This window comes from Maylandia zebra, linkage group LG10 (genome assembly GCF_041146795.1).
Source record: "Maylandia zebra isolate NMK-2024a linkage group LG10, Mzebra_GT3a, whole genome shotgun sequence".
In the NCBI taxonomy this organism is placed as follows: domain Eukaryota; kingdom Metazoa; phylum Chordata; class Actinopteri; order Cichliformes; family Cichlidae; genus Maylandia; species Maylandia zebra.
Genome location: NC_135176.1, coordinates 31674816 through 31701371, shown reverse-complemented (window position 1 = coordinate 31701371; position 26556 = coordinate 31674816). Strand labels below are relative to the sequence as shown.

General features: G+C 42.9%; 1 protein-coding gene across 3 annotated transcripts in view; it reads right to left on the bottom strand.

Moving 5' to 3' along the window:
* Positions 1-26556, bottom strand: part of si:dkeyp-23e4.3 (rho GTPase-activating protein 7) — a 103280-nt gene continuing 76724 nt past the window's right edge. For 2 of the 3 annotated variants that reach the window (XM_014413631.4, XM_014413633.4), the window contains exons 2-17: positions 22681-22752; positions 22508-22589; positions 21481-21544; positions 20374-20951; positions 20087-20288; positions 19474-19845; positions 17709-18016; positions 15916-16092; positions 11686-11845; positions 10979-11177; positions 10628-10841; positions 7823-7937; positions 7507-7737; positions 7155-7384; positions 6164-6337; positions 1-1179 (exon numbers count right to left, since the gene is read on the bottom strand). In XM_014413631.4, coding sequence (XP_014269117.2) covers positions 1071-1179; positions 6164-6337; positions 7155-7384; positions 7507-7737; positions 7823-7937; positions 10628-10841; positions 10979-11177; positions 11686-11845; positions 15916-16092; positions 17709-18016; positions 19474-19845; positions 20087-20288; positions 20374-20951; positions 21481-21544; positions 22508-22589; positions 22681-22752 — 3287 coding nt within the window. In that variant the 3' untranslated portion in view covers positions 1-1070. The remainder of the gene's footprint in view (positions 1180-6163; positions 6338-7154; positions 7385-7506; positions 7738-7822; positions 7938-10627; positions 10842-10978; positions 11178-11685; positions 11846-15915; positions 16093-17708; positions 18017-19473; positions 19846-20086; positions 20289-20373; positions 20952-21480; positions 21545-22507; positions 22590-22680; positions 22753-26556) is intronic. The other variant, XM_014413632.4, reaches the window with a different exon arrangement.

The following is a 26556-nucleotide window of genomic DNA, read 5'->3' as shown; positions in this document are numbered from 1 at the left end:
TTTGAGGAGAAATAAACATTTTAATTAGGTGTTTGGCACGGATATGTTTCACACACAAAGCCAGGAATTAAATAACATATCTGGATAGAACATTTGTATTCAGATGTACTTTAAAGTTAAATAATCTGATATAGAATTTAATGACTTTTTCATGCAGTATTCAGGTCAAGCAGGCTTTAAAAGCAACACTCGAAGATCTGTACAAGAATAAATACAAAGTTAAAAAAAAAATCCTGGAGTTCGGCCTCCGAGTTTTCACCACCGCGGCGTCGTCCCGTGTAGAGGTAGATATCGCTCGTCTGCGAACCGTCACAGGAGCGAATTCAGAAGTTCCGGTGATGGCAAAAAGTGTGTGTAGGCATTAGAAAGTTCCCTTTATTACAGGCATCACCGCCCTGCAGTCCCCGCCAAGCTCGAGAAAGACGATTTGCTCGTCTCTCCTCAGATTTTTCCCGATTGGTTTAGCCGGACCGTCTCTAGAACCATCGAGCCGACTTCACAGCTTTCGATGTCCTTTTAAGGCACGTCGTTCCTTTTCTTTGTTCTCGGTCACAGGTTTGATACAGCAGCCGCTCTCTGGTGACCGAAAGTCTGCTTCCTGATGTTTTCTGTCCTCGCTTCCTGACTTTGTCCCGGCAGCTTCCCCTGCCTCCTTCTCTTCCTGCCGGTGATGCCATTATTGCAGAAGTCACACTTGCTCCTTTTTTTCCTCAAAGTCAAACCAGCCTCAGCTTTTTCACCCTCCCATCAAAACATCCTTTGTCAAAGCTCGCCACGCTTTGCATTTTTGTGTGTCTGTGTGTGAACTTGAGTGTGAAGCGTAACAGGCACAGCAGGGAGTGCAGAGGTGCTGCTGGCAATCTGCAAGGTCACCCACAGTAAAAAGCAAACATATAGAGAAAACTCCAACGGCAGAGTTTTCAAACTTCCAGAAAGACGCAGGACAGCGACGGTGCGGTCCGCCCCGTTTCGTCCTGCATTCTGCTCGGTTTGCAGTTCAGCCAGACGTGAAGAAGAGTAGGAGGAGGAGGACGAGCGCTCCAGATGAGCCTGACTTTCTCTGCATGGGCTCATATCTTTGTTTCTTTGTACTCGGCTCTGAAGGAGTCTTTGATGGCCAGCAGACCGGAGGCCAGGCGGAGTCCGCTCACCTTGCTGTGCCACTCCTGCGACCGACCCCTGGAAGATAAAACACAGAGGAGGTGTGTCAGCGGGAAAAAGGTGGGACAGGGGAACTATTACACCATTACAGGCACACAAATGTCTCCGCACGACAACACAAGTGACATCATGTCTGCTGCTGTTCATTTTTGTAACCTCCTGCGTTTTGCCGCCACAGCAGGACCAAAAAGTTTACGATTGCGTCGGATTTCAGGGAGACGCAGCAGCAGTTTGAAAAGATGACACTCGAAAAACATGCTCCTAAATCAGCTCTGATGAGGTTTCGCCTGAGTGGCGACACCTGTCGTTCAGGACTTACACTAGCCTGCTGGTTCAATCCTCTGATTTTGAACTCAAGTCTCCATCAATGGCTTTAGATCAGGATTCACATCAGGATCAAAAATAGCTTCAAAAATGTGGAATAAAGGTTGATACACACCGAGCGCATTAGGAACAAACGTGGATTTTACAGCTCAAACTTGTCGTGTGACGTGTGGACACACTGAGCTCGCTGCAAAAATAAATAAATAAATAAATAAAAATCAGAAAAACAAAATTAATCCAATTAAATAGACCAAAAAATCATTTTAACACAAAAGAAATGGGCACGGACTTCACATGTCGGGTGTGTAAAGGCCTTAACAATAAGTACTAATGCCATACTTAAAAAAACGTAGTTTCAGTTTCACAATTTCATCACGTTTATTAAAAGCTGAGAGATGGTGGCCTGCAGGACTCAAAAAATCCCTTTTGATTTTGAAACCCCAAACGACTGGATCCTGGGATCAGTTTGGGCATTTTCTATCGCTTTATCCAGAGGATTATGTTTTAATATCTAACGACTTTTTTTTAAAGCTATATTTTGCAAATGACTTATCGGGGCACACCTGCAGTACCTGCGTGGGCCACCAGGGGGCTGCAGTTTTAGCCAGAGCACAGAGGAAGTACTGCCCCCTTCTGTTTTTTAGACTGTTAACGGACGTATTTCATTGCTGGATTTGTTAAAGCTTGGACTCAAATGAGCACCAAGACTGTTTCGAATGTTGGTCAAATGTTTTATGGTCTTGGTTTGTTTTTTTAGTCAGGGGTCAGTGCAGGAAGCATGGCAGGCACATCAAAAACTCAAGTCTGTCCTTATGTCTGAGAGCTTTGGATGAGACGACAAAGAAGGTATTCAGAGATTTTGACTGAGGTATGAAGTCCCTTAAATACAGTTCTGCAGTTCTTGTTTATAAGTTCTTCTATGCAGGCTCATCATCTAAACCTGAGTTAAGAACAGGTAACAGAGCATCTGAGCTTCAGCCTGAAAATCCACGTTGCTTTCCCTGCTCCCTCCCTCCTCGTTGAGGCTGTAACGTGTTTAATTTCCTCTGGAGGCGATAGGATCTCCTTCACAGCCCTGTACTGTAAAAAGCCCCGCTGACCTTGATGCAGTGGATCTATTGTCTTGCCTTCAAAGCTAACAAGCACTTAAAATTAATGCCACAGCAAATAAGCCCGAGACAGGCTGGCGCATCACAGATGTTTAGATGAGAGGAAATTAAAGGCGAGAGGAAGTTGGACAACGGGAAGAGTGAAGGCACTCATCCCTCTGGGCGTTTTCACTTCTTTCTTACGTGATCACTCTTGCGTAACAGGAGCGCGAGCGGGCCGATGTTTGCCTGAAAATGAAGCTGATTTCGCTTCTGTATGCGCTCTACGTCGCTCTGGATAACAGTTTCAGTTTCACAGGCGGCTCTTTATTCAGCACGTACTCATCAGAAGCAGACGCGAGTGTGTGATTGTGCGCTTCTTTTCACTTCAGTCGTAATGGGCCGACTGAAACGCCTGCTGAGATAATCACGCAGTGAGAGATCAAACCCGTCTTTGCTGCTCTGCCCTCGTCTCATGTAGCAAATCACCATTTTCACTCTTTGACTGGAGTTCATTTTCTCACACGGCGACATTCAGGGAAAATTAGGAAATCAAAAGTGAAACGGTAGAAAATCCTGACAAATTGCATCTTTGAAATTTTATTTGTGATGCTTGTGTCTCTATGGACAGCATTGATTGGTCTGGTCTTCATCAAAAACTGGATGCAGTTCTATAGACATGTTTCTGGTTCCAGAGGATACATCCTGAGCTTTGTGCAGAAGCTTTGGTGTATAACGGTTTTCTGGGAGCAGTGGTGCAGGTTTTCCACCTGTAGGTTTGTGTTACTTATTTTGTAGAGCTGTTCATGGTTCCCAGGGGATGTACCCTATTCTCACTTATGGACTGCTATGAAACATGTGCAGAGATGTTTCCGAAAGAATGATCATAATCACGTTGGCATTATGGATTCTGCTCGACACTGCTGTCGTAGCTGCCGCGCCAATACTACATGCAGAAATGAGTCCATGACACCAACGTCAGTGTGGTCACTCCTCTGAGAACCAGGAACAAATCTACACGGCAGTCCGTCCTCAAGGATGGAGCAATATTCAAGGATACCTATTGTAAGCAGCTGAGACATCACTTCTGTCGTCACATTTAGGACACCGGAGCAAGTGGGTTGCGGCTGTTTAATGCAATAAAATAAAAACTATTGGTGTTTTTGTAGAGCTGGGCGATAGAACGATAACGATATGTATCGCGATATAACTTTTACTCGATAGAGAAATTAAGCTATCGCGATAGACTTCGCCGCTCTTGTCCTCTTAAAAAAAGAAAAAAAAAAAAAAAAAAAAAAAAGGTCAGCCAATCCAAATTAAGTAGCGCAGAGCCGAACCAATCACAGCCGCAGCGTCATGTCGCGTGACTTGTTACGTACAGCACAAGTGCCAAGCCGCACGTGTGTTTGTTTGGGAAGCAGCCAGCGCGTAATGGAGGAAATGAGTGTGCCGACTAGAAAAATCAACCGAGCGTGACCGAAGAGAAAACAGATGATGGTTCCAACGCCGGAGAGATTGTCGAACGGAAGAGCCATAGAAGCTCCGTAGTGTGAAGGTATTTCGGCTATTTCAAGTCTGACAAAAAACAGAGTAGCGTGCACTGTAAATGTGCCGAAAGCAAGTCTGGAAATACAATAAACTGGTGCATGCGTCACACTGTGCGCCACGTTATTGTTTCGGTGAAATGAATTTCTACAATACTGTTACTGTTAATTCTACTCTCTGCAGTGTTTAAATGCTTACATATACACACAGTTACTGTCCCTCCACACATACGACTCGGTTCTGCTTCTATGCCCCAGCTTTGTTTACTTTTTCCCACCGAGGCTTCTAGACTTCTGATTGGCCAACATTTCTGCACGGTTAGGAATCTAGCGCCACCTGCTGCTTTGGCATGTTCATAGCAGCGTTTTCCTTCATTTCTGCCTTTATGTGTGGACGGGATTATTTTTTAAAACGAAAACGGAAAATCTCCGTTTTCAAAAATACCCGTGTACGTGTGGACGTAGCCTCAGTCTCTGACTGGAAGCGCTAATTCGTCATTCGGCTTTTGTCAGACTAAAGTAACTGTTAAAACTGTTTGAAAAGCTCAGCTATACAACAAGGAGAGATTGAGAATTTCCTTTTAGTTCTCAGTTTATTTGATATTGACAAAAGTTAGTCAGTTTTGTCTGTTCTTCTGTAAAACAAACTAAGATTTATTTTTAGAATTAATATTTTGTTTCTAAGTGGAATTGACAATTTAGTCTGTTTCGTTTGTTCTATTTTGAAACTTAAACGCTTTAGCGGCTGCCTTTTGTGTAGTTTGCAATATTTGCCTTTATTTATCTGAAAAAGTCTCATGTTCCTTAAGTACATCTACCCTGTTGAACTTATTATGGGAAATAAATATTTAAATAAAAACAAACTGCTGATTATTTCACATTTTACTTGTGAGCAACGGCACATTTAAATCTTACAAATATAGTTATTTGGCTTATATCGTGATAGATATCGTTATCGCCTGAAATGAAAAAAACATATCGTGATATGAAAAAATCTCATATCGCCCAGCTCTATGTTTTTGTAATTTTTGAATCCACTGCAGGAGGAAGGATGAGTCACCATTACATTTTTGAGATGTTCATGGTTCCCAGGGGAGTTATTGTACCTAATTTTGTGTCTTATTTTATTCCCAGAGCAGTGCCACAGTAGTTATCGAGACTTTATATGGACAAAAGAACTGTACCACGTGCACATTACGCCCATGGAAGCCCACGCAACGAAGCTCCTGGTGCAGTTTCTGTGATGATGTTAATGCCAGATGAGATTTTGAGCCCTTAAAACATCCAAATTCAAAGATTAAAAGGTGTGGCCCAGTTCTTTTTTTCCATCTATGGAATCTTGTGGAGCTGTTCGTGGTTCCCTGAGGATTTATTATAGTAATTACAATCATTTATAATGTCTCGTCAGGTACAGGATAGATCACCATTGGTTCGTTTGTGAAGGATCAATAAAAGAAATATGAACTAGCTCGACCAGATCAAACCTGAGAGCTTACATTTTGGCAGAAATGTGCCTCCCACACACTGAATCAGTGTCGCTGCCTACAGCGCCTTCCCGTGTAGTTCAATGTCAGGGATACGAGAGCGCCACCGCCACCTGCTTTCTGTGGCACGGAGGGTTAGTTTCATTTAATCAGCATAGACAAATGGAGCTGCAGGGCTCCGCCGAGAGTCAGCCTGATCACGTAAGCAGCAGAAAATCTGCAGCAACTTAGTTTCAAAGGGCATGAATCATGAGGAGGAGACCTGCTCCTCCTCCTCCTTTTTCTCATCTGCTCACCTACAGGGAGGAGCTGCAGATGGGTGCTGGCAGAGGTCAAAAACACAGAACGGGCTCAATTAAGAGAGATAACATGGACTAAGCGCGCTCTCTAGATATTTCTTTTAATAGGCTTCTCACGGCCTTAAACCCTCTCGGCCTCTGTGTAGTTGCTGCACAATTCACCTTTCAGCCTTTAAACTTAAAGGACCGTTTGGCCACTTTACTGTAAACAAATTTAAATGCTTTCTACTTGCGGCTCAGATCAGTTTAAAACGTCTCCTCACCTTGTATCTGTGCGACAGAGGTGTGTCAGTCGGGTCTTCCTGATTCCTGTGGGCTCCAGCAGGTAGAGGCAAATGTGGGTGTGGACCCTGATCCCCTCCGCCAGCACCTCGGGGAGTTCGGTAGACACAGAGGAGAGGTACGTCAGGCCGGAGGACGGGTCTGCCTGCCAGATCCTGAGGAGGGAGCGATTCATGTTACAAAGTTCTGCTCCCACAACATTATTTTTACTGTGTGGGATAATCTGCCGCTGTCTGAGTGATGCTTGTCTTGCCGTTGACATCTAAACTAAGCAGCCTCTAAAGCAAAAGGACTCAGTCAGACAAATCCTGCAACCAAACTACAATCACCCTTCTTTGTGCTAAATATCATTTTTATTTCATTTCTGTTGAATATGTGTTGAAAGTCCTGTAAATAAATGCAAATGTGCTTCAGTGTAAGCCATCAGCTGGGGAACTTATTAAGCGTTACACCAAAGGTGGTTCAAATAGACCCCGACCAGCTGCTTTCAGTGTTTTTCCTCCTTCAAACAAATGAAACTATTTATTTTTTAAAGATTGACGTTTTCATTCGAAGCCCACGGGTCCTCACGACCACACTAATGTTCTGGTTGGGTGTCCGTGAGGGATTTGGTGAAAGTAAAAGACCTCGTTTGGATGCATTATGCAGAAGTGGTGATTTTTAGTTCTTAGTCAGGGTAACTCTGAGTTCATGCTCACAGCGCTCACAGCGGCAGGCGAGTCTGAAGGTGCACCAGCGACGCGGGCCAACTGTAAACACAGATACTGTCACGTCTCATCTGACTTCAGGCTCGGATTAAAATTTCATCAACCCCCCCATTCAAACCTCACGCACACAAAAGGCATGCTTTGTTTCAGTGTAACTCAAAGTGACACTTTGAGGGTACTTTCAGCTTCAACTCCCCCGTCCTCCCCGCTCCGTACAGCTCAGCAGGTCGAGGCGAGCGCTCGTGGGCTCGCTGTGGCTCATTACCTGATTAGCAGGTGCTCCTGTAGGGGCTGCGAGCCCAGGCCGTGGCCTTGGCCCTGAAGGAGGTAGCGGTAGACGTCTGCGTCCTTGGACAAGGTCTGGATGACGGCGGCCTGATGAAGGCCTTCCTCCCACAGCTGCTGCTCCCTCAGCAGCCGGTGGAGCAGCTCCCCCTGTGCGGCGTCCACCTCCACAGAGCCTCGCCACATCCACAGCGGGCAGCCATCGTCCATCTGAAGATGAGCAGAGATGATAAATTAGAGGCAGGCCTTAAGGTTAATTTCGAGCCTTCATAGTGCGACACAGAAACCGCGTGGTGATGTCACTTCCTCCTCCCCCGCCCCCCCACATTCACCTTCTTGTAGGCCAGCTCCACGTGATCTGGAGCCGGGTGGCTCTCCCAGCCTCGGCTCTTCTCCCTGGCCTCCTTCAGGAGTTGCTGGGTGCTCAGCTGCAGTTTGCGCCTTCTCTCCTCCAAGTCCTCCTCACCGCCGCTTTGACTCGAGGTAACCAGGCCTCCTCTGGACTCCTCAGTGAAGACGTCATCACTGGCGGTTAGACTCTGGCCGGGCCAAAACTCTGGAAGCTGCAGAAAGATGATTTAGATCTTTTAATCTCTCAAAAATGTATTTTCATGCTTAGAAACGTCCTTTGCATCGGGTTGGTGGTACCTGGAACAGTCTCTGGACCTCGGTGATCATGTTAGCCAGGCCCTGGGTGGCGGCCAGGTTCTCGCTCAGGTCTCGCTGATCCGGGCGGCCGAGGCTGTACTTCCTGTGACCGGACCTACAGCAACGACACCACAGGAGCAAGTTCAACATCCTGTTATCATCTCCTATTAGAGGAGTACTTTAAGTACTCGGGGTTGGTCACCGAGAACAAAGTTGGTTTTCCTTCCCAACTGTTTTTTCAGCGGGAATAATCCTTCCATAATGGTTCCCTCACTCTGATCCTCCACCCAGCATCATGCCGTCAAAGCTTCTTGTTTTAAACTTCATGCCTCTGTCAGATTACAGTCATCAGGTTTAAAAACAGTTTTATTCATTTGGGTTTCTTTTATGTAGGAATATGGTCAAACTGGCAGGAAGATTTGTAGATTTCAGTCAAGTAAGTTTTTGTTTGGGGGCAAAAACATTATGAATGTTATTATCAAATTAATTGAATGGATTTTTGTAAGAAGCCACAGGAACCCTGCAGCTCTATGCTTTTTGTTTTGGGGACGTGTCAGTGTCACAGCGCTTCAGGCTTTGTGCATATATCAGGAATTACCACCTTCAGAAGGTCATGTTTTCTGGAAAACCCTTGCACTGAACCGACTGAGGCTGACTGGATGTATTCACAGAAAGTTCAAGTTGTTTTAGTTTGTGGCGGATGAGAGATGAGCTTCTTTTTTTCTTTTTAACTGAGAAATTACTCGGTACTTCCAGCAAGCCCAGCTGGTCAGATGCATTAAAGAGAGTATAACTCTGTGGGAGTGGTGAGTTCTGTCAGAGCAGAAACACCAGATGAGATTTCATAGATCTGTGGGAGCGGCAGTCTCCCCCCACCCCGAGTTATTGTTCCCAGCACAAAGTGTGACACGATTTCTGACGGGCCGGGACTTTAGCTCGAGGGAGAACGGGAGGCACAAAGTGCTGATTGTGTCACTTCCATCATCCGTCCCGTCAGCCTGAAGGGAGGAAAAGAGGCAAAGTGGAAGAGGTGGAGATGAAAAGGAAAGGCAGGGAGGGAGGAAGAAGGCAGAGAGAGGAAAAGCTGAAAGAAGGGTGATTACACGAATGAGAGACGAAAGAGGAGGCAGAGGAGGAGATATATGAGGAGGGAATGAGCGGAGCGAGGGTGGAGAGAGAAAGGAAGGCTGACAGACAAAAAACAAAGGACGCTTATTTGTGTAGCGCCTTTCAACAAGACGGCAATTCAAAGTGGCTTATGTAAAAAAGGCTGAGAGAAAGTTAGAAAAGAAAAGAGAGATACAACTTACACAGCAAGACAGGACTGACAGTTGTTGTAGGTGTCAGCTGTTCCCAGAGTTTCCTCCATTTTTATGGAAGAAACCGTGAACATGCAAATGTTTCCGTCATGTTTACATCAGTATCGCCTCTCAGTTTATTAAAAAACACAACAACAAAGAAACAGCCTTTTTTAGTCTCAGCGTGAGGCTCGTCTCATGTTTCATCACCGACGCCGGTCAAAGATGCAACATGCAGCTTCACTGTTTGACTTCCTGAAGGTACAAACCAACAGCTCGTCCAGCCTAATCCTGGTTTAACAAAACTAACAGGAGCTAACGTGGTTCAAAAGAGAGGCTTGATCAGGATGCAGTGTTGCCAACTTAGTGACTTGTTTTCCTAAAAAGCGACTTTCCGAGCCTTAACTACAGCCAACAAATCACTGCTGAACGTTTGCATAAAAAAATGACAGAAATACATTTTCTCTCTAATACCGAACACGAGAATTCAAAAGCGGCACAAGCCAAGTCATGAGCCTTCCATACAATTACATTGGATCTTTCCTTAAAAAATGAACTCTAATACTGTTGAATATCATCTAGTTTTCCTGTTTTCTAAACCACATTCTCAATATGAAACAGATGAGCGGCAGAAAATCTACTTATTCATCTGACTGCGTGAAGCTGAGGTCAGATGGAAATCTGTGGAGCTTATGTAATAAGTGTACACTCTGCCGACGGGTTCTCGCTAACAGAGAAGAGACATATGAAAAAGATGGATCAGATCCAGAAGTCATGAGATCTGTGAGAGCAGAGAGCTTCGGAAAAATGAGGAAGAAAAAGCGCCTCAATGAGCAACCTGCCCACTGTCAGATAAACAGGCACACATAAAGTTAACTGTTGGTTATTAGGGGTTAAAATGGTACCTACAGAGACTGCAAAGCTACCAAAACGATTCAATCATTTAAAAAACTGTAAGATTTCGAGGCTACTTTAGTTTTATCTAATTTGACCACAACAGCATTGACGTCGTCACCTCACGGACTTCTGAGCAGGAGGAAACGACGCTCGGTTTTATGTTTAAGGACACACAGGATGAGACGTGTCAGAAAATCTACTCCAGGCAAGATATCAAATAAACGATTTGCAGTAAATGGGCTAAAAGCTGCAAAACAAGCTGCTTAGCAGAGGAACAGCTCTCAGAGAAATCTCCCAGCTCTTCTGATCTTCATCTGCTTTCATTTTAGGCCAAAACCAAAGCAACACACACACACAGATACAGGCAGAGTGGACTCCACACCTCCAGCTCTTTATGTAACTGCTGTTAAAACTTACATAACTCTGACAATGTGGGTCAGACGCCTCACGCCCTCCGTCTCTTTCCATATTGAGATTGTGTGACTCCTCACAGTTAGAGAAACGTCTGATGTCAATTTTTAAAAGACGCTTAGAAGACGCGATGAGGTAACCGATGCCTGCTGATGCCCCAGAAACACATTTTAAGACCGTTTTCTTGGCCTCGGCTCACCTAGCTGCATTAGCGTCCCTCTTCAGGGTGTTGAGGTGGAACAGAGACGGCGCCAGGCAGACGGCGAGGTTTGTGGGAGTCATCTGGTTCTCATCCACGCAAGCCACAACATCACTGAGGAAGTAGAGCAGCGTCCGCAACGCTTCCCTGTTCTCATCCGGAAGCAGCAAAATGGCCGCCTGAGCCGCGACCAGCTGCTGATCCTTTGGAAAATCTGCATGAAGAAGGGGACGAGATGCTTTTATGGCAAGATTAAAGTCCTTAAACTGTCTCTTATTAAAGATGCATGTTAGGAAAGCAAACCATTGATCCCTCATGACAATCAATCAGAACTGAGTGTTATCGGCTCACATTGGTAAATGTGGAGGAAGGACTCGCAGAGTTTGCTGGTGAAAATTGGCTCGGGCAGGTCTCTGAAGAACTGCTTCAGCATGTCGGCCACGTCGAAGGCGGACTGGCCCTCGAATGAAACTCCGTCTGGGTCAGACTCCACCAGCTCACGGAGGTACTGGATGCGAGACTTCAACCCCGACTTCCGGAAGAGGCCCACCTGAGGGGAAGTAAAAGACATTAAACGTTCTTATTGTCATATTTTACACTATTGTGCATGATTGCAGCAGACGCTTTTTCTTAACGCTTTCAATTCCTCTTAACTTTCAAGAAATATTCAACTGGGGTTAAAAGTAGTAAACAACAAACAGTTAAAGTACTAAAAACTTTTATTTCATCAAACTAAATTTGATGAAATTGAATCAAATCACGATGCTTTGTGATTCTTAACGTTTATTTTATGGAACTAGTCAGCCTTCATCACAGTCTACACCCAGTTCCATTACAAGGCCACTTTAAGGGTTATATTTTGATTTTTAAAAGCCAGTTTCACTAAAACTGTTTCCCAGTATCACCAAAAGCACATGTGGCCGTGAAACTTAATAAAAATATTGTCTCTTCAACTTCAATAAAACACAAATGGCCACTGAATAACACGGCACTCTGCATTTTTGACACAGCTTGTTAAACACAGCTTCTTCAATCCCTGCAGGTTTTTGTTGGTTTACCTGGTCCAAACAATTGGTCCTCAGGTAGACCAGAGCTCGGAGGATGCAGGGGGGGATGGGTTCTCCTGTCTGCTGGGCACTGAGGAGTAAAGGAACCCCAAACACTCGTCGGCCTTTCACCTCCATCGGCCTGGTCTTCCTCGGGGGTTTGGGAACAGTCCTGCAGGCGAGAGAGAGGCCGCTGTTAGACCGTGAAATATATAATATATAAAAATCGCAGACAAGTTATGGAAATGAATGTATACTCTGAAATCATTTTGCAGGCATTTCAAGAATGTGTAATCTCAACCAGTCGAGTGTTTGGGGGGAAAAAGGCAGTTTGGAAGTGTTTCCTTTTGAAGGGAGAGCCAAATAAACAGTTTTTGATTGCATAAGTCTCTGGTGGTTGCTAAAATGTGTGTGCCATTCAAAGCAGCGCTGCAGGAAAAACATTCAGAAACCGTGGACGTTGATCAAAGAGATCTGAACTTTTGAAAGGACTGTTAAAGTTTCCCTGTGTTTCTGAACTGGTACCAGCATCCTTGTAATGACTGAATGATTGCCTTTTAGCTGGGAATTGTAGTGCTGAGTGCACTCAGAATAAAACTGCAGTCTTTTAATATAAATTAAACCTCTTCTCTTTTACTTGGCTCATTATCTCTAAAAGTTATAAAACAGTGTCTCGTCTCTGAAGCTTCCTCTAAAAGGACAAATGTCTTAGAGTTTTTCCACTCCCTTTCCCGTTCCTTCATTTTTCCTTGCAGCTTCTCTCGGAAACAAACCGGCTATTTTGAGCAAAGTGCCTCCGAGTATCAGGCGCCCCAATCAGCAGTTAATTGCCGTATTTTTAATCATCAAGAGCTCGCTTTGGCATCAGTGATTAAATCAATGAAATGAGGAGACTTGATCAAACTGTTGAAGCCTGGAGGTGTTTTTCTTCTATTGCTGGAGCATTTCTCCCAACTGTGCTGAAGTGACGGAGCACACAGAGCTACACTTATTAACTCTTTGTTATTAAGGCTGAAGGTAAGACTGACACCTCTTTCATATGTGTTCATACGAGCGCCCATCTCCTTGTAGCCGGCTCCAAAAGTGGGTAAATCCCCAAAGAGTCCCGTATTTAAATATCCAAACTTACAGCAGAAACAGACCTGTTTACAGCCTGCTACCAAAACCTGTTTGGGTCTTTATGGATGGGGTGAAACATATCCCAACGCAGTCCCAACAACAGCATCGTCTTTATTTGGTTCGGCTAAAAGAGGAACATTATTTTCACACAATGTGAGTGAGAATAAGTCATTTAGACTTCAGAATTTGCTTCACAAATGTTAACTTAATGTTTTCTTCTGTAATGTCGTAGAGGTCGTCTGTGCAATGCTTTCCTCCTTCCCTTCCATGCCGTTTATTAGACTTTTAACCCAGCGGAGCAGTTTGAAATGCCAAATTGGAGCGTAGGAAGCTTTCTTCCCCAACCTGCTTCCACAAAGGAATTTTTCCCTGTTATTCCCTTCAAACACACGTCTGATCCTGAAAATTAAAGAGGAATATCTACCAGGAGTAATTTCAGGAGGGTTTTCTATTCCCACATCCAGCCTTATCTCATTGAGCATAACAGCCACGACCAAAAACAAATTGGTTTTCTACCAAAGCGTAAAACAAGCAGGTCACATGCTCACAGAGAGCACATAATAACAACAACAACAACAACAACAACAATAATAATAATATTAATAATAATGAAAACCTAAGTGCTCAGCAACGTAAACAAGCAGAATGTTTGAATGTTTTATTCAAATGAAAAATTAATTAGTCTCAGTTCTGAACGTGGGTTCACTCCAAAAACAGTGTAGGAGGCGAAACGCTGATCTCATTACAGCCATGTGTGTCAGTAATAAGTGAAGCCCTACATTTAAAGCATAAGTAAAGCTTGACTTTAACACTCCTAATAAACAGACAGGTATCCGTTTGTGTTTACCCTGTCCTCAGAACTTGCATGTTAAGCTCCGATAGCAACATTGAAAACACGACATACACTCCTACCACCTCAGGAAGATTCAAACTGATTACACAAAAAAACTGAGCTAAGTTCTTCTACAATAAAATGACTAGTTTGATATACTTGGATGAACTTTATTCACTTTCTACTGAAAACTGAAATAAGATCAATACCACATTTAGGGCTTTCTGATAAATATGTAGCTGCAACCTGGGCCCAAATTCTGCTGCAGGTCCCGAAGTCATACGATCACTGAGAGTTAAAAACGGTCTAAATCCTTTCATCTTTAATAAAATGATCAGCGTTGTTGCTTTACCAGGTGTAACAATTAAGTTCAACAGCCAGGCATCCATGAAAGCCGAATTTATGAAATTTAATAGAGTTAAAAGTTAGCAGGAAGTTAGCTCGCTAGTTTTCATCTGAATATAATATAGCATGTTCTGACGGAGAGATTTCCGAAACGAATTAAGACGTACAGCTCTGCTATCACTTCCAACATAAATGAAGACAGAAAACTAAACAGCAGTGACGTTTGTAGGGTTACTGAAGTTTGGCTAGCTGGTATATAATGATGTGCTACGTGACCGCTAGCGACACAGCTATGTTAGCATAATATAAACACAGTGAAGCTGGAGGATGAACGCTAACTTTTTTTCCACCTGATAAAAGTTAGCGTGAGGGTTCCCAAAGGTTAGGGACAAATGCAATCGCATGGCAGGATGCTGTAAACGCACCAAACTTTAGTCGGGAGAGCAACTGACATAATCCATCCACAATACGAGGTTAGTCATTCATATACTGCTGTTGGGCTGTAGTTACATCGTAAGGTTTTAAAAACTGAGCTTTAAAATGATTAACGGTAATAAAACCGAGAGAGGCCGACAAAAAATAATTTCCCCCAGGGATCAATAAAGTATTCTGATTCTGATTCTGATTCAGTGATCACTGACTGTTTTTAGGTGCTTGTTGGGATTAAACAGAACAAGCTACAAAGCATTAAAACATGTTAAAAACACAACAGCCTTAATAAACAAAGAGTAGAGTGAGCCCCGAAGCAGGATTCATCACGCCATCACTTAAAGACCGGATAGGTAGCTCAGCTTAGCATTAACACTGAAAACAGTTCCTGTAGTCGCCACTTGAGGTTACCTCCAAAAGCGAGTCAATCCCCTGTGACTTAACAACTTCACAATAAAAGCAAATACGTTAGCACTAAATAGCAGGTGTTTCACGTGTACGGTACATAAGCGCAACTTAGCCTCTTTTACCCAGAGGTGCATTATTACGTTCACTTCGTGGGTTTTTTAAAATAATGTTATGGCCAAAAAAAAAAAACTCCCAATATATCAAATGTGATATAAAAACTATATAATAAATATCATTAAAATATATCATAAACAACATGATATAGGGTTATTACACATGCCAGTCCCCCCCAAAATCTGAATTTTCTGGCTATTTTTTGATGGGTTGGGTCTTACATGGTTAAAATGTTTGTATTTTATTTATCCATTTAGTTTTTATTGTTTTATTACTACAATTACATTTTGCTCTGTCTTACAAGCTATCAGTGGAGCACACAGAGCTACACGTACCTTCATGAAAGATGCTACACAAGTAAATTAAGACTGCTGATTTGTCTCATTTTAAACAGAATCTTTCTTAAACAGGGTCATATAACTACTGTTAAATTAACCCAATAAAATTCTAAGCTAAATGTTGAATTAGTAATTTAGCAATGTTGAATCTTTATCTGTACTCCTATTTGTAGTCATTTTCCAATTCATTTGGCGCAGCAGTATAAACAATGTAAATGTGTTGACCCTTTAAAAGGACACAATACAGCTCAAAATAAGCCACTGTGCATGAATGCCAACTAGAAACAACTACAGATCACACTTTCCTTTAATTTCACAGGAAAACAGACTCAAGGTGAGCCACTGGCAGTCCTCCCTGTGTTTTTTTTTGGGGGGGGGAGCTTATTCCTCTTGAAGTGTGTTGTTGTTCTGTTTTTGTTTTTTTCAGGTGAGGCAAGGTTGCACCTGAGCAATGAATTATGAAGGACTTTTCTAAATAGGCTGCCTGAAATATTTACCCTGCACCCGCCCACCTGTCCTCCTTCCCACAGTTGTTTCCTTGAAAAAGTTTCTCCTCACATCTGTGGACTTTTCTCACCTTCTCGACCTCCGCTGAACTTAACTTTTATTTTCATGCATGAAATCACCCACTAAGCTCCATCCTTTCACACTTCTTACCAGTTCCAGCCCTGCTTGCTGGACGGGGAGTACTTGTCCATCAGAGCGGTGAGTTTGAGAAGTGACAGCTTCTGGAGCAGGAGGAACTGGGAGGCGGACTGGTTCTCCACGCCTGGACTGGAGGGCAGGGAGGGCAGGCTCTGCTCGCTGGACCAGAGGAGCTGTTGGCTCACCCTGCTGGAGACACCGGAATAACCGTATCATGGCGTGAAGCAGCACAGTTGAAGGACCTCCTCAGAATCAGCTGCCTTTTTTCTGAATAACTTATGAATATTTGATGAAGCCATGAAGAAGCCCTCACAGTACATAGGGTGGTTGAAAAACACAAGCTCTGTTAGAAACTTCAGCCAAATCAGTTTTACGCCTAATCCAAGGGAAAACTAGACATATTTTCTTTGATGTAGACAAACCTAAACAAGCATAATACCCTGGATGTTTGCTCTGTTTTCTGATCATTCTCAGGAGAAAAAAATAAAAAAGAGCTTTCTGGGTAAACTTACAAGGGTCAGGCTCAAAACAGCTAGAACATAATAAAAGTCTTATTTTAACCTATATTTATATTACAGGCCCATCTTCTAGTTCTGATTCCTTCTGGGTCCAAACTATTTGCTACTACAGTCCTATTTACATTTTTTTCTTTTTAAAAAGCATCAGATTTGGGCCTTTAACTCTGGAAATATATAATACCAAGGCTTCATCAAAAATATTACAGCTATCAATACTCCAAGGGTCGGGTGGGAAGCACAGACCGATTTTCTAGATTATTATCTATGTATAGAAAACAAAACAGCCGCAAAATCATAATCAACTGCATATATGTCCAAAAATAAATGACTGGAGGTTAATTCTATAAATCACTTGAATAAATGCACTTGATTGTAAGGCAAAGTCACAATCAAAATGTACAGCACCGAACTCCTGAGTATGGCACTAAGTCAAAGGAGTGTATCCTCTAAGGAAGAAATCACGTGTTTGTGTTTTAGGTTTCCCGCCTCTCATTCAGAAATTTTGGTTTATTGACTTGAAACTTTCAGTTTGTTCTATGAAAGGTTTCACCTACTTTTAAGTAAGTGACACAAAATAACGCACAATCTTGAAATATCCCACAATTTTGAGATAACTCCAAATTTTCGCTTAGACCTGGCGAGAAATCTTTTTTTGAGCTTTGATGTCAGAAAGAAATTATCCAGAAAAAAATGAGGTCGTTACTTCAGCTCTTCAAAGTTCATTACCATTATGAAACCTTAAAATTTGGCTGTGCTTAATGTGAACATCCACCCGTGGAACCAGATATATATGACAGAAAATAGGAAAAAGCTGAATAGGCTGACAGGTGTATCCAGTAATGGGATATTTTAGTGGTGTAAAAAACACACTAGTTTGCAGCAACAGTGCACACACCCACATTGTTACGGGTACAGGAGAAAGAAGCAGTGCCCGTGAGCAAATACACTAATAGTATGGCTTACTTTGCATTACCTGAAAGGCTTCATAACTTTTTATTGCGCTATAGCTGAAAACAAATATGCAGCATGAGGTTGCTGCTTTTATCTTTAGTGCCTGACATTAAATTCACTCTTACTTTGGTCGATGCCTGAGGGAGTAAATCCCCATAACTGTCATTATTAACACTTGGCTTACACTCACTGTGTCCAGGGCTTCTCCAAGCATCCAGTAATGTCTGTACAGCCTGAATTTGTCTTTTTTTAAACAACCCTGATCAGTTTTTACCAACACCTGTGAAACACTTTGAGTTATATAGCTTGTGAAATGTTGAATCACGTTACACTCACCTGCTCTTTCTCCGTCGTAATACGGCGTTCGACTCCAAGGTAACCTTCTCACAGTTCTCAGCCTCCTCCTCCTCCTCTGAAAGCTGCACCTCCAGGTTGATATGGCGGGGCGAGGAGGGGCAGGGGGAGGCAGCAGAGGAGCCGTGAGCAGGTGAGTCCTGAGAGCAGGAAGAGGAGGAGGTTCTTTGACTGTCATCTTCAGACAGGTTTTCAGACCAGGAGGACACCAGTTGCTGGAGATCACTGATTTTCTCCAAAACGCTGTCCAGAGCTGAGAAAACGTCCTCACCTGCCAGCACTCGGCTCACCTGAGAGAGATAACGAGGTCAGAAGAATAACTTAGTTAACTGGTGTTCTGTTTAGTAGGTGAACAACAAGAAGGAGCCCAGATGGCAATTAATGTTTGGCCCACATATTCCTGTTTACTGTGGGGCCCTCAGATGCATAAAAAATGTACAAAGGAACTGAAGCAAGAGACAAAAGGTACAGTAATGGAAAGAACACCTGGCTGGAACCAAGCAGAGTGCTTTATTCTTTTAAATCAGTTTGGTTGGGGTGACTACAGCAAAAAGTACATTGTTTACACCTTCTCCACCCATCACAAACAGGAAGTATAAAGAAGGGAAAGCGACATGGAGACCCTCATTTATAACAGGTCAGGCATCACTAACAGCAGATGTAGATTTAACTGGGCTGGAGTCAGGTTGCAAAGAGGTTTGCACATGTTTTAAGCATTTTACAGCAGCTTTAATAGCAGAGATTGCTGGATTACAGCTGATACGAGACTCAGTTAAATGCATCTTCTGCAGCATCATTGTTGGAGCTTTGAAGGCACACTGTGGGATCTGCAAAAATCACAAATAATGAAAATATCATGCAAACATTATTCTGCTGTATGACTTCTCTATCTCTCTCCTTTTTGTAAGTTAGCAGATTTTGTAATATTAAGGGTTTAATTTTGGGATTTTTCCCACACTCATGGAGCAGAAATAAAAAGCCATTTTCTAATTAATTCAGTAATATTTCTTATCTACTTTTACATGACTTCTAGATTTTGTCAGATTAGTTTACAACTTGATACCAAAGCTTAGCTTAGCAGAATTAATATAATCCATTACATTAACAACAATATTATATACTTTGATTGGAGATTTTGTACTTTTTTGCAGAACTGTAGCAGAGCCAAAGGGGAACTGAGAGGGCGCCTCCTCCTGTTTTTACCCGTTTTAAATTTCATTTGAAGGTTTAATTTTAAAGCTTTTTTTCTATGAAAACACAATATAGTAAAAAATAAATGATGTCCTTATTTTCTACATATTACTATTTGGCTTAATATGTCATTTTGAAACTTATGTCTCCACCTGTAAGGGCATACAGTCCCATTTAGGAGTCCAAAAACAGCAATACAGAAAACACTGAAAGGTGGATGCATTATGCTCATTTCCAACTCCACATTTATTTCTTGGACTCTTCTACACTGGCTTTGTATGAGTCAAGCTTCAAAATAATCCTTCTTTGTGTCATTCTGGGTCGACAGTTCATCCTCTGTCTGAATAAGATGCAGTTTCTTCCTTCCCCTTCGCTTTATGTCAATTTTCTTCTGATTGGCTGAACAAACATAAATTGAACAACAAGGTGGTTTGGCATCATATTAAGGATATTATTATAACCTTATTCCCCACCAAAGAAGAACGTCAGTGTAATATTATATAGAGTACTTATTTATTGTATAAAATAAAAATACCGTAACCGTGATTTAACCCACCTCCGACTCACTCATCCGGTCTGCATCGCTGGCGCTTCCACCGCTGCCGCCTTCACTTTCAGACAGCTGGCGGTGGTCAGGCACATTGTCATAGACGCTCAACCGGTAATCGAGCACAGGCAGTGGGCTCGGAACGTCGCAGGATGAGATGCTCCCGGTCGCCAGAGAAGAAATCCCATGGCATCTTGGCTGACGCGTCCGATAACCGTGGAAACTCCCAGTCCTCCAGTTCACGGAGGTGTCATAGCTGATGGGTAATAGGTTGGCGTGTTTGTGCGTGAGGGAGGCGGGAAAGGTCCCTGGTTTGTGTCCGTGGGGGATCGTGAAGACCATGTTCTGGTGGCTGTTGTTGTTGATTTGGTTCTTGTAGTCCTAGAAATAACGAGAACATTGGAGTCAGCGAATAAAGAAGAAACCTTTGCTGTTGGTAAGTAAGACAGATGGGAACGGTCTAATGTTTTAGGTTACATCACAATCCATTCAGAAACGGGAAACAAAAAGGATTTAATACATGAAACAGAGTCAGTCACTATACAGGTCTATATAGGTCAAGGTTAAAAGGTTAGGATTAGATGAAATAAAAGGTCTGGAGGAATCTTGTCCATGCTCTGACCTCTGGTCCTGTGTGGTTCGTCCCACCACCAACCACGACGTTGTTGCTGGATCGTTTGCAGTTGCTCCTCACCCGAGTGACCGGGCTGGGCGTGCTGACCGTGCTGCTGCTCTCTGAGTGGCTGTTACTGCTGCTGCTGCTGCTGATGGTGTGAGGAGACGAGGGCGACGAAGAAGCATGACTGCTGGGCTGATCCTGCAGACTGGATACAATCAGGGTGGTACAAGTTAAAGACACATAGGGTTAATGATGCTGGAGTCAACGCCGGGTAGGATGGACAGCCTCACCTTGACGTGCAGTGGAGCCCCTCCATCCTCTCTTCGTCTTGGACGAGAAGAGGCCTGCTTATAACACGCCGGGCCCGACCCCTGCTGCTGCTTTCACCTGATACCCCCTTGAGCCTCAGTTTCTCCATCTTCCTCAGCAATGTGGTGCACTTCCTCCTGGGTGGTTTCTCGGGGTAGCAGCTCTCGGCTTCGAGACTCATACTGGAGGATCCTCCACCGGGGGAGGGGGGTCCACTGAGAGAAGTATCCAGGGACGGGGTCTTGTTCGAGGACGAGCAGCGGGACGAGCTCCTGCTGTTCTCCAGGTCATCTGGGGTGCTTGCGGTGGTGACGGTGGAGCCATCAGTCGGCTCTCGCAGTCTCTTTTGGTGTTCTTCGTGGCCTTCGCTCTCAGTGCTGCTGCAGCTGTGGATGGAGCAGATATCATGGTGGTCATCGCATGTCGACACATCAGGCGAGTTGGGGGACAGTCGGAGGATATCCACGGCGGAGTCCAGGCGTCGCCATTGTCGGGTCCGCTTGTCGTAGGTCCAGTTGGGGCTGATGGCACAGAAGTCTTCCTCACCACTGTCATCTCCCTAGAAGAAGAAGATGATGATGGCCCATTCAGACAAACCCATAAAATGTTTGAAAACCACACAAACACACAACTATGGCCTGATTTTAACAGCAAACCTGTACTGCACAGTTATAGCGTGGGGTTTAAAGGTGTATTTGCATAAGTTGCATCGTGGGAAGTGCAGAAGTTTTGTCCCTGATGCAACAGAAGGGGCCAAAAGTCAAAATATTTTCACTGTCTGTAGTGTTGATAGCGCTTTCCTGGCTTAAAAAAGCTATTTTATGTTTGTTTGCATGAATTTAACGTGACATCAGAGACCTCACGGTAATACAAGACAATAAAGACTCAGGCATGAAAAAACAAATCAAACACTTCCTCTTAGAGAACGAAGCATCGAGCAGGAGGAGCGATCAGCTGATATCAGTGAATTCCAAGTGCGGCTTAAAGAGCAGATTTCATGGCGTGAAGCCCCCCTGCGTGGCGCCAGCCGTTCTGATATGAGCGCCCCGTTGCGTTCAAGTTACTCGCTGCTCACTCTCAGGACTCACCCTGCGTTTTGATCTCCGCAGCTCCAGCCTCATTTCCACGCATTTGTTTAAAGTGATTAACCTCCTGGAAGAGGAAGAGGAAGAAGAGTGAATGGAGGTTAAATGGCACACTGTAGCTCGTACTTGTTTATCAATACCTTCAGTACAGTTTCTACGAAACTAAAGACCTGTGGTTCAAACCTGAAAATCTGATTTAAAATATGACTCTGGGATCACGAGGCAGCAAGTTTAATGTCCAAACCAGGAGCATGAACGTGAAGAAAGAACTCTGTCTTTGCCAGCACAGTTTAGCCCTTTAGCAAGGCACCAAACATCCAGCTTCTCCTGAATAACATCTAATCAGGCACAGATCACACTGTTGTTGGAGTGTTTGTGCTCAGTGTAAAAAACCCTCGATCACTCTTGTAAACCTTAGGCTGTTGTTTTTATTTTCACTCCATATTTAGTCAGTTGCAGCTCAAAGACTGCGAGGTCAAAATAAAAAAAAAAACCTTGGGCTCTTTGGAGAAGAGAGAGTCAGGCGAGTTTTGAAAAACAATTAGTCTTCATCTTCCAAACTGAATCTGAAAATTAAGAAAATTAAAATCCAGCAACAATAATAATGATGATATAAATTACAAAAATGCTACGCCCATTAAAGTTGTAGTAGTACTGGACCTGCCTGTAAATGAGTGCAGGACACTGAAACATTAAACTGCATGTATTATAGTCATTTTCAGCTCCATAGCTTCATATTATTACTTAACTATTCTTTCTCTCTGACATCATATAGTCTCAGAGTAAAAAAAACAACAACTATCTGATCCAGAGTGCTTAGAGGAGTGAACAGGGATTTTTTTGTACCAAAATTTGTATTTGTACCAAGAAATTGAAATGCATCGATCCTGAAAATCCTCTGGGAACTTTTTTGGTCTGTTAGAATCTGATCGAAAAATACTTAAGAAGTTTGCTGCTGACTTTAAAGTTTTATTAACTTGCTGAAAGTTGTCCATAATATTGCATTACGCTCCCGCTTGGCATTCGTTACCTGCAGAGCGACTCGAGTGCATCCTTATCCAGGAAGTGGTGATCGCGCTTCACCCACTCGATGTCAATGGGGAATCTGCAGTCTGAAACACAGACAAGACGAATGGCACAATAAGACGGCGTCTGGGGTTACGCTCTGGTATCTTGGAGTTGACTGAACAGTCTCATATTTACCTTTGAATAACTGCGCATACTGAGGGAAGCCGGCCGCTCGCAGCCAATCACAGGCCTCCTTGGCTTCAATCTCTGCAAACACAGAGAAAAGAAAACAACATTTGATTCAATTATAATCATTTCATGCTCCGCCCGCTTTAAGAGGGCAAATATTTGCACTTAATCAGCTGTCTGTTTATGAAGTTTAATTACATCTGCATTTGGAAGCAAAAAAAAGAACATGAAGGGAGAAGAACTGGAAGCACGTTCAGGCTATTAATTAACTGTGACTCCTGGAAGAGGCCGTTTTAATCACTGCTAATTGGCTAAGAGTGGGGATGGGGGTTCTTGAGAGAGCGGGGAAAAGAGGTTCCTCCTCTTCAACTTCTTGCCATCTGTCACCTTCTCCCTCTGAGACTCGCTGCTATGGCTGGGCTCATCAACACACCAGCTCTCACACACTTCTCATTTTCTATTCAAACCATGACAAAGCTTGAACTTCACAGATATTTCAGCATAATACATCTGGAGTGTGTGCATCTTTGATTTAAGCTTTCCATATCCCACATATAAATACGTCTGGTTTTAATTGGCAGTCGTGACACAGGGTGATTCTGGTTGCCTAAAACCAGCCACAAGTCGTATATGGACCAGCTGTCAGGTGTTTGGGCCACATCTGGCTCAAATAACACTTGTCAAGGCTGGCTCATAATGTTTAGGCTACATCCAGTCCACATTAAACTTCCTGCAACCCATGCTAGAACCACCTCATTACTTTCTGCTCATTTGGTCAACACAACATTGTTTAAGTGAGCCATCAGTGCCAAAAGTAGCCCAGATTAGGCACAGGTTGTACTAACTCTAATAAATGAGCTGCCAGTGACATTAAGTGTGTTGATTTAATATTATCAGATACCAAAATATAATGGGTTCTAAATGATAAATATTACTTAGCAGCACAATGTGCTATTGCAAATATTTAATATGGTAAAACACAGTTTAGCTAGTTAAAAATAAGCGAGTTTTGCAAACGACATGACAGATTCATTTAGTGTGGGCTAGCAGCATACGACTAGTAGCATTAGCTATTAGTAGCTAATATCACAACCAAGAATTAACATGTCTTTGCCTTAAAAGGTAATTTTCAGCAGTCTCACAGAAAACCTTGACATCAGAGAAGGTCATTAGCAACACAATGTGTCCTCCAAAATAGTTAGCTTTAAAACAAGGACAGTTAAGCTAGTTCAGTGAATGTCTGTAGGTTTGCAAATAAACACAACAAATCCCCTTTAGTGTAAAACTAATGAGCTAGTCAAGAGTCTCAAAACGCATTACTTTTGTAAAAGGATAAAAACATTTTTGCACTCTTTTTACTAACACGTAGTAGGAATCGAATAAATTTAGCTATCATGTTAGCTAGTACTAGCAATAGCTAGCAGCATTAAAACAAACACAATATAACATTATGATATTTAATAATTTACACATTTTAAGTAGTTTCCTAATTATATAGGTGTAAGTGCCACATTTCTGATTAAGTCATTAGCAGTGTTGCCTAGCTAACTTTTTTCTTCTTGAATTGCTTTATAAATATTTATACACAATGCAAAAGTGCAAATGTAAAACCTTTCAGCTTTAGTTTTGTTTTATTCCCACCAAAACTCTGTTTACTTTGGGGCATGCTATAAATTGTCAATACAGCTGCTAGCAGTGCTAACCCTCATCTGTAAGTCAACTTATAAAATGGGGAATAAGCACTCATAAATATAAACGGCCCCAAAATATAGATTTGTCATAACTCTGCAACACGGAAAATATTGCCAAGCAGCATAAATCTTCTACATTTGCTATAAGATTCCACGCATGTTTATTTTAAATTCATACCTCTAAAAAATATTTGTGGCTATTGCAGCTCTATAGAGTAACACTGAGGATGGTGGGGTTAAATTAAAGTCTGTTTGTTTAAGTGACCATTTTATCAAAACGCCTTAAAAAGAACACACACACAGTAAAGTACACTTGACACAGTAATGCTCTTCCCTGTTCACACACTTAGATGAGAAACAGGAATAGAAACAGGCGTGCATACTTCAACACATTTCCTCCCCACTTCAAAACAACATGAAAGATGCACACACCAGAATATCAATTAATTTCAGCTGCCGTCCGGTATTTGTGTGGAAAACTGTGATTGGAAGCATGGAATACGTTTAGTTGATCCAGGATGTTTACAACAAGCAGCGACAGAAACCATTTTGTCAGTCTGCTTGTGCGGCTCAGGAGGAGGATTTGGATTTCTCAAAATATTTGTCCACCACAACTCCCCCTGAAACGTTAAACCTGCTCTCTCTCCACGCAGAAGAGGCCCGTCGCAGTTAGCAGTCAGAATACTGCCAAGGGCATTTCTTGTTTTCATATTCAGACAGCATGAAATATGGCCGACATTAGTCTTCACTAAAGAACAAACAGGAGCCGTTTGGCCATGACGGATTCGTTCTTCTAACACTTCTTGTCTGCTGGTTGGGTTTTTTTTACTGCCTACTTATTCACTTCAGCTGACATGAAGAAAAGGCATCTAATTCTCATTTTACTATATGTGACTTTTCAAAACTTTGACTAAAATTTGCTTGACAGCAGGATGGAAACTTGGCTTATGATGTGGTCTCCCTCCCCCCCGGTCAGAGGAACAGCAGATGGTCCCGATATGAAAACAAAGGCGGATATTAAACCTTCAGAATGACAGAAGGGGGAGACAGAATGAAAGGAACAGGCTGAATGGTAAAATGTAGTCAAATTAGCATGTTTATGTTGACCCTGACGTAACGGGATAGTAAGATGCTGAGCCCGTTTTCTGGCGTCTTGATGGAGATGTGACATTCAAGACAGGAAAGGGATCAAGTGCTTGTCAAGCGGCTGTCTGACATCTACAGCAGGAGCTGTAAATCCAGGGATATGTGGAGCTACCAGAGCTCCGAACTGCTTTTTCTCTCACTCCAACCATTACAGCACAGAAGAAAAAAAATCACAGCCTGTCACTTTGCAACCTCTGGGCTCACAAGATTAAAGAAGTTGTCATTTAAACCAGTTTCCCACTTTAAAGAGGTTCTTATTGCCTACTTAAAGGCTACAGGGGCTCACAGCTCCTGCAGGAAATGTTTGAGGTTACAGCCTTAGTGGGGAAAAACGTACAATTGTTATTATTGTAATTATCTAACAGTTTAACTGAAATCACAGAGGGACAGACGCTGCACTAAAGGTGGGATTTCTGTCAGTAAGCAGCACTGTAAACAGCTGTGGAAGTGCAGGTTAACAGGAATTTGGAGGCAGAACCGAGAACTTTCAGGAACTGTTGCTTGTTGGGCCTGTAAATCACTGGTAACTGTTAGGGGTAGTGGAAATAACAGAGGTCAGTCGACTTTGAATTAAAGGCTGATTTCCTATGATTTATTGTGTGCTGCAGTGTAGTTAGATGTTTGAACTGTGCTTTGAAACTTAGAGACTCTAAAAGGCAGCAGCCCATAAAAGGCTATTTTGCTACTGATGTCTTAGAGGTGATAAAATAAGGAAAAGCTTGTTCAGTTCTGGCAAAGAGACAATTAGCAGTTTTTCTACGTGGAGAGAGAAAGCTCTAATGTACTGATTCAGTTTTCTGTCTTCCATACCATTTCCACCACACTTGGTCTGTATGTCTATATGTGCTGTGAAAATGCACGAATATCATTATGATGACAGAATAGAGGTCATCCATATGACTGGATGGGAAATGGATATGTCATGCACACATTGCTCAAGAGTTATCCGCCATATTGGATGATGGTGATACAACCATTGGTTGCTTGGGTAAAATGTGTATTCCCCGGCTGGTTGTCATTGGTTGCTGGAAATTGGTGACATTTG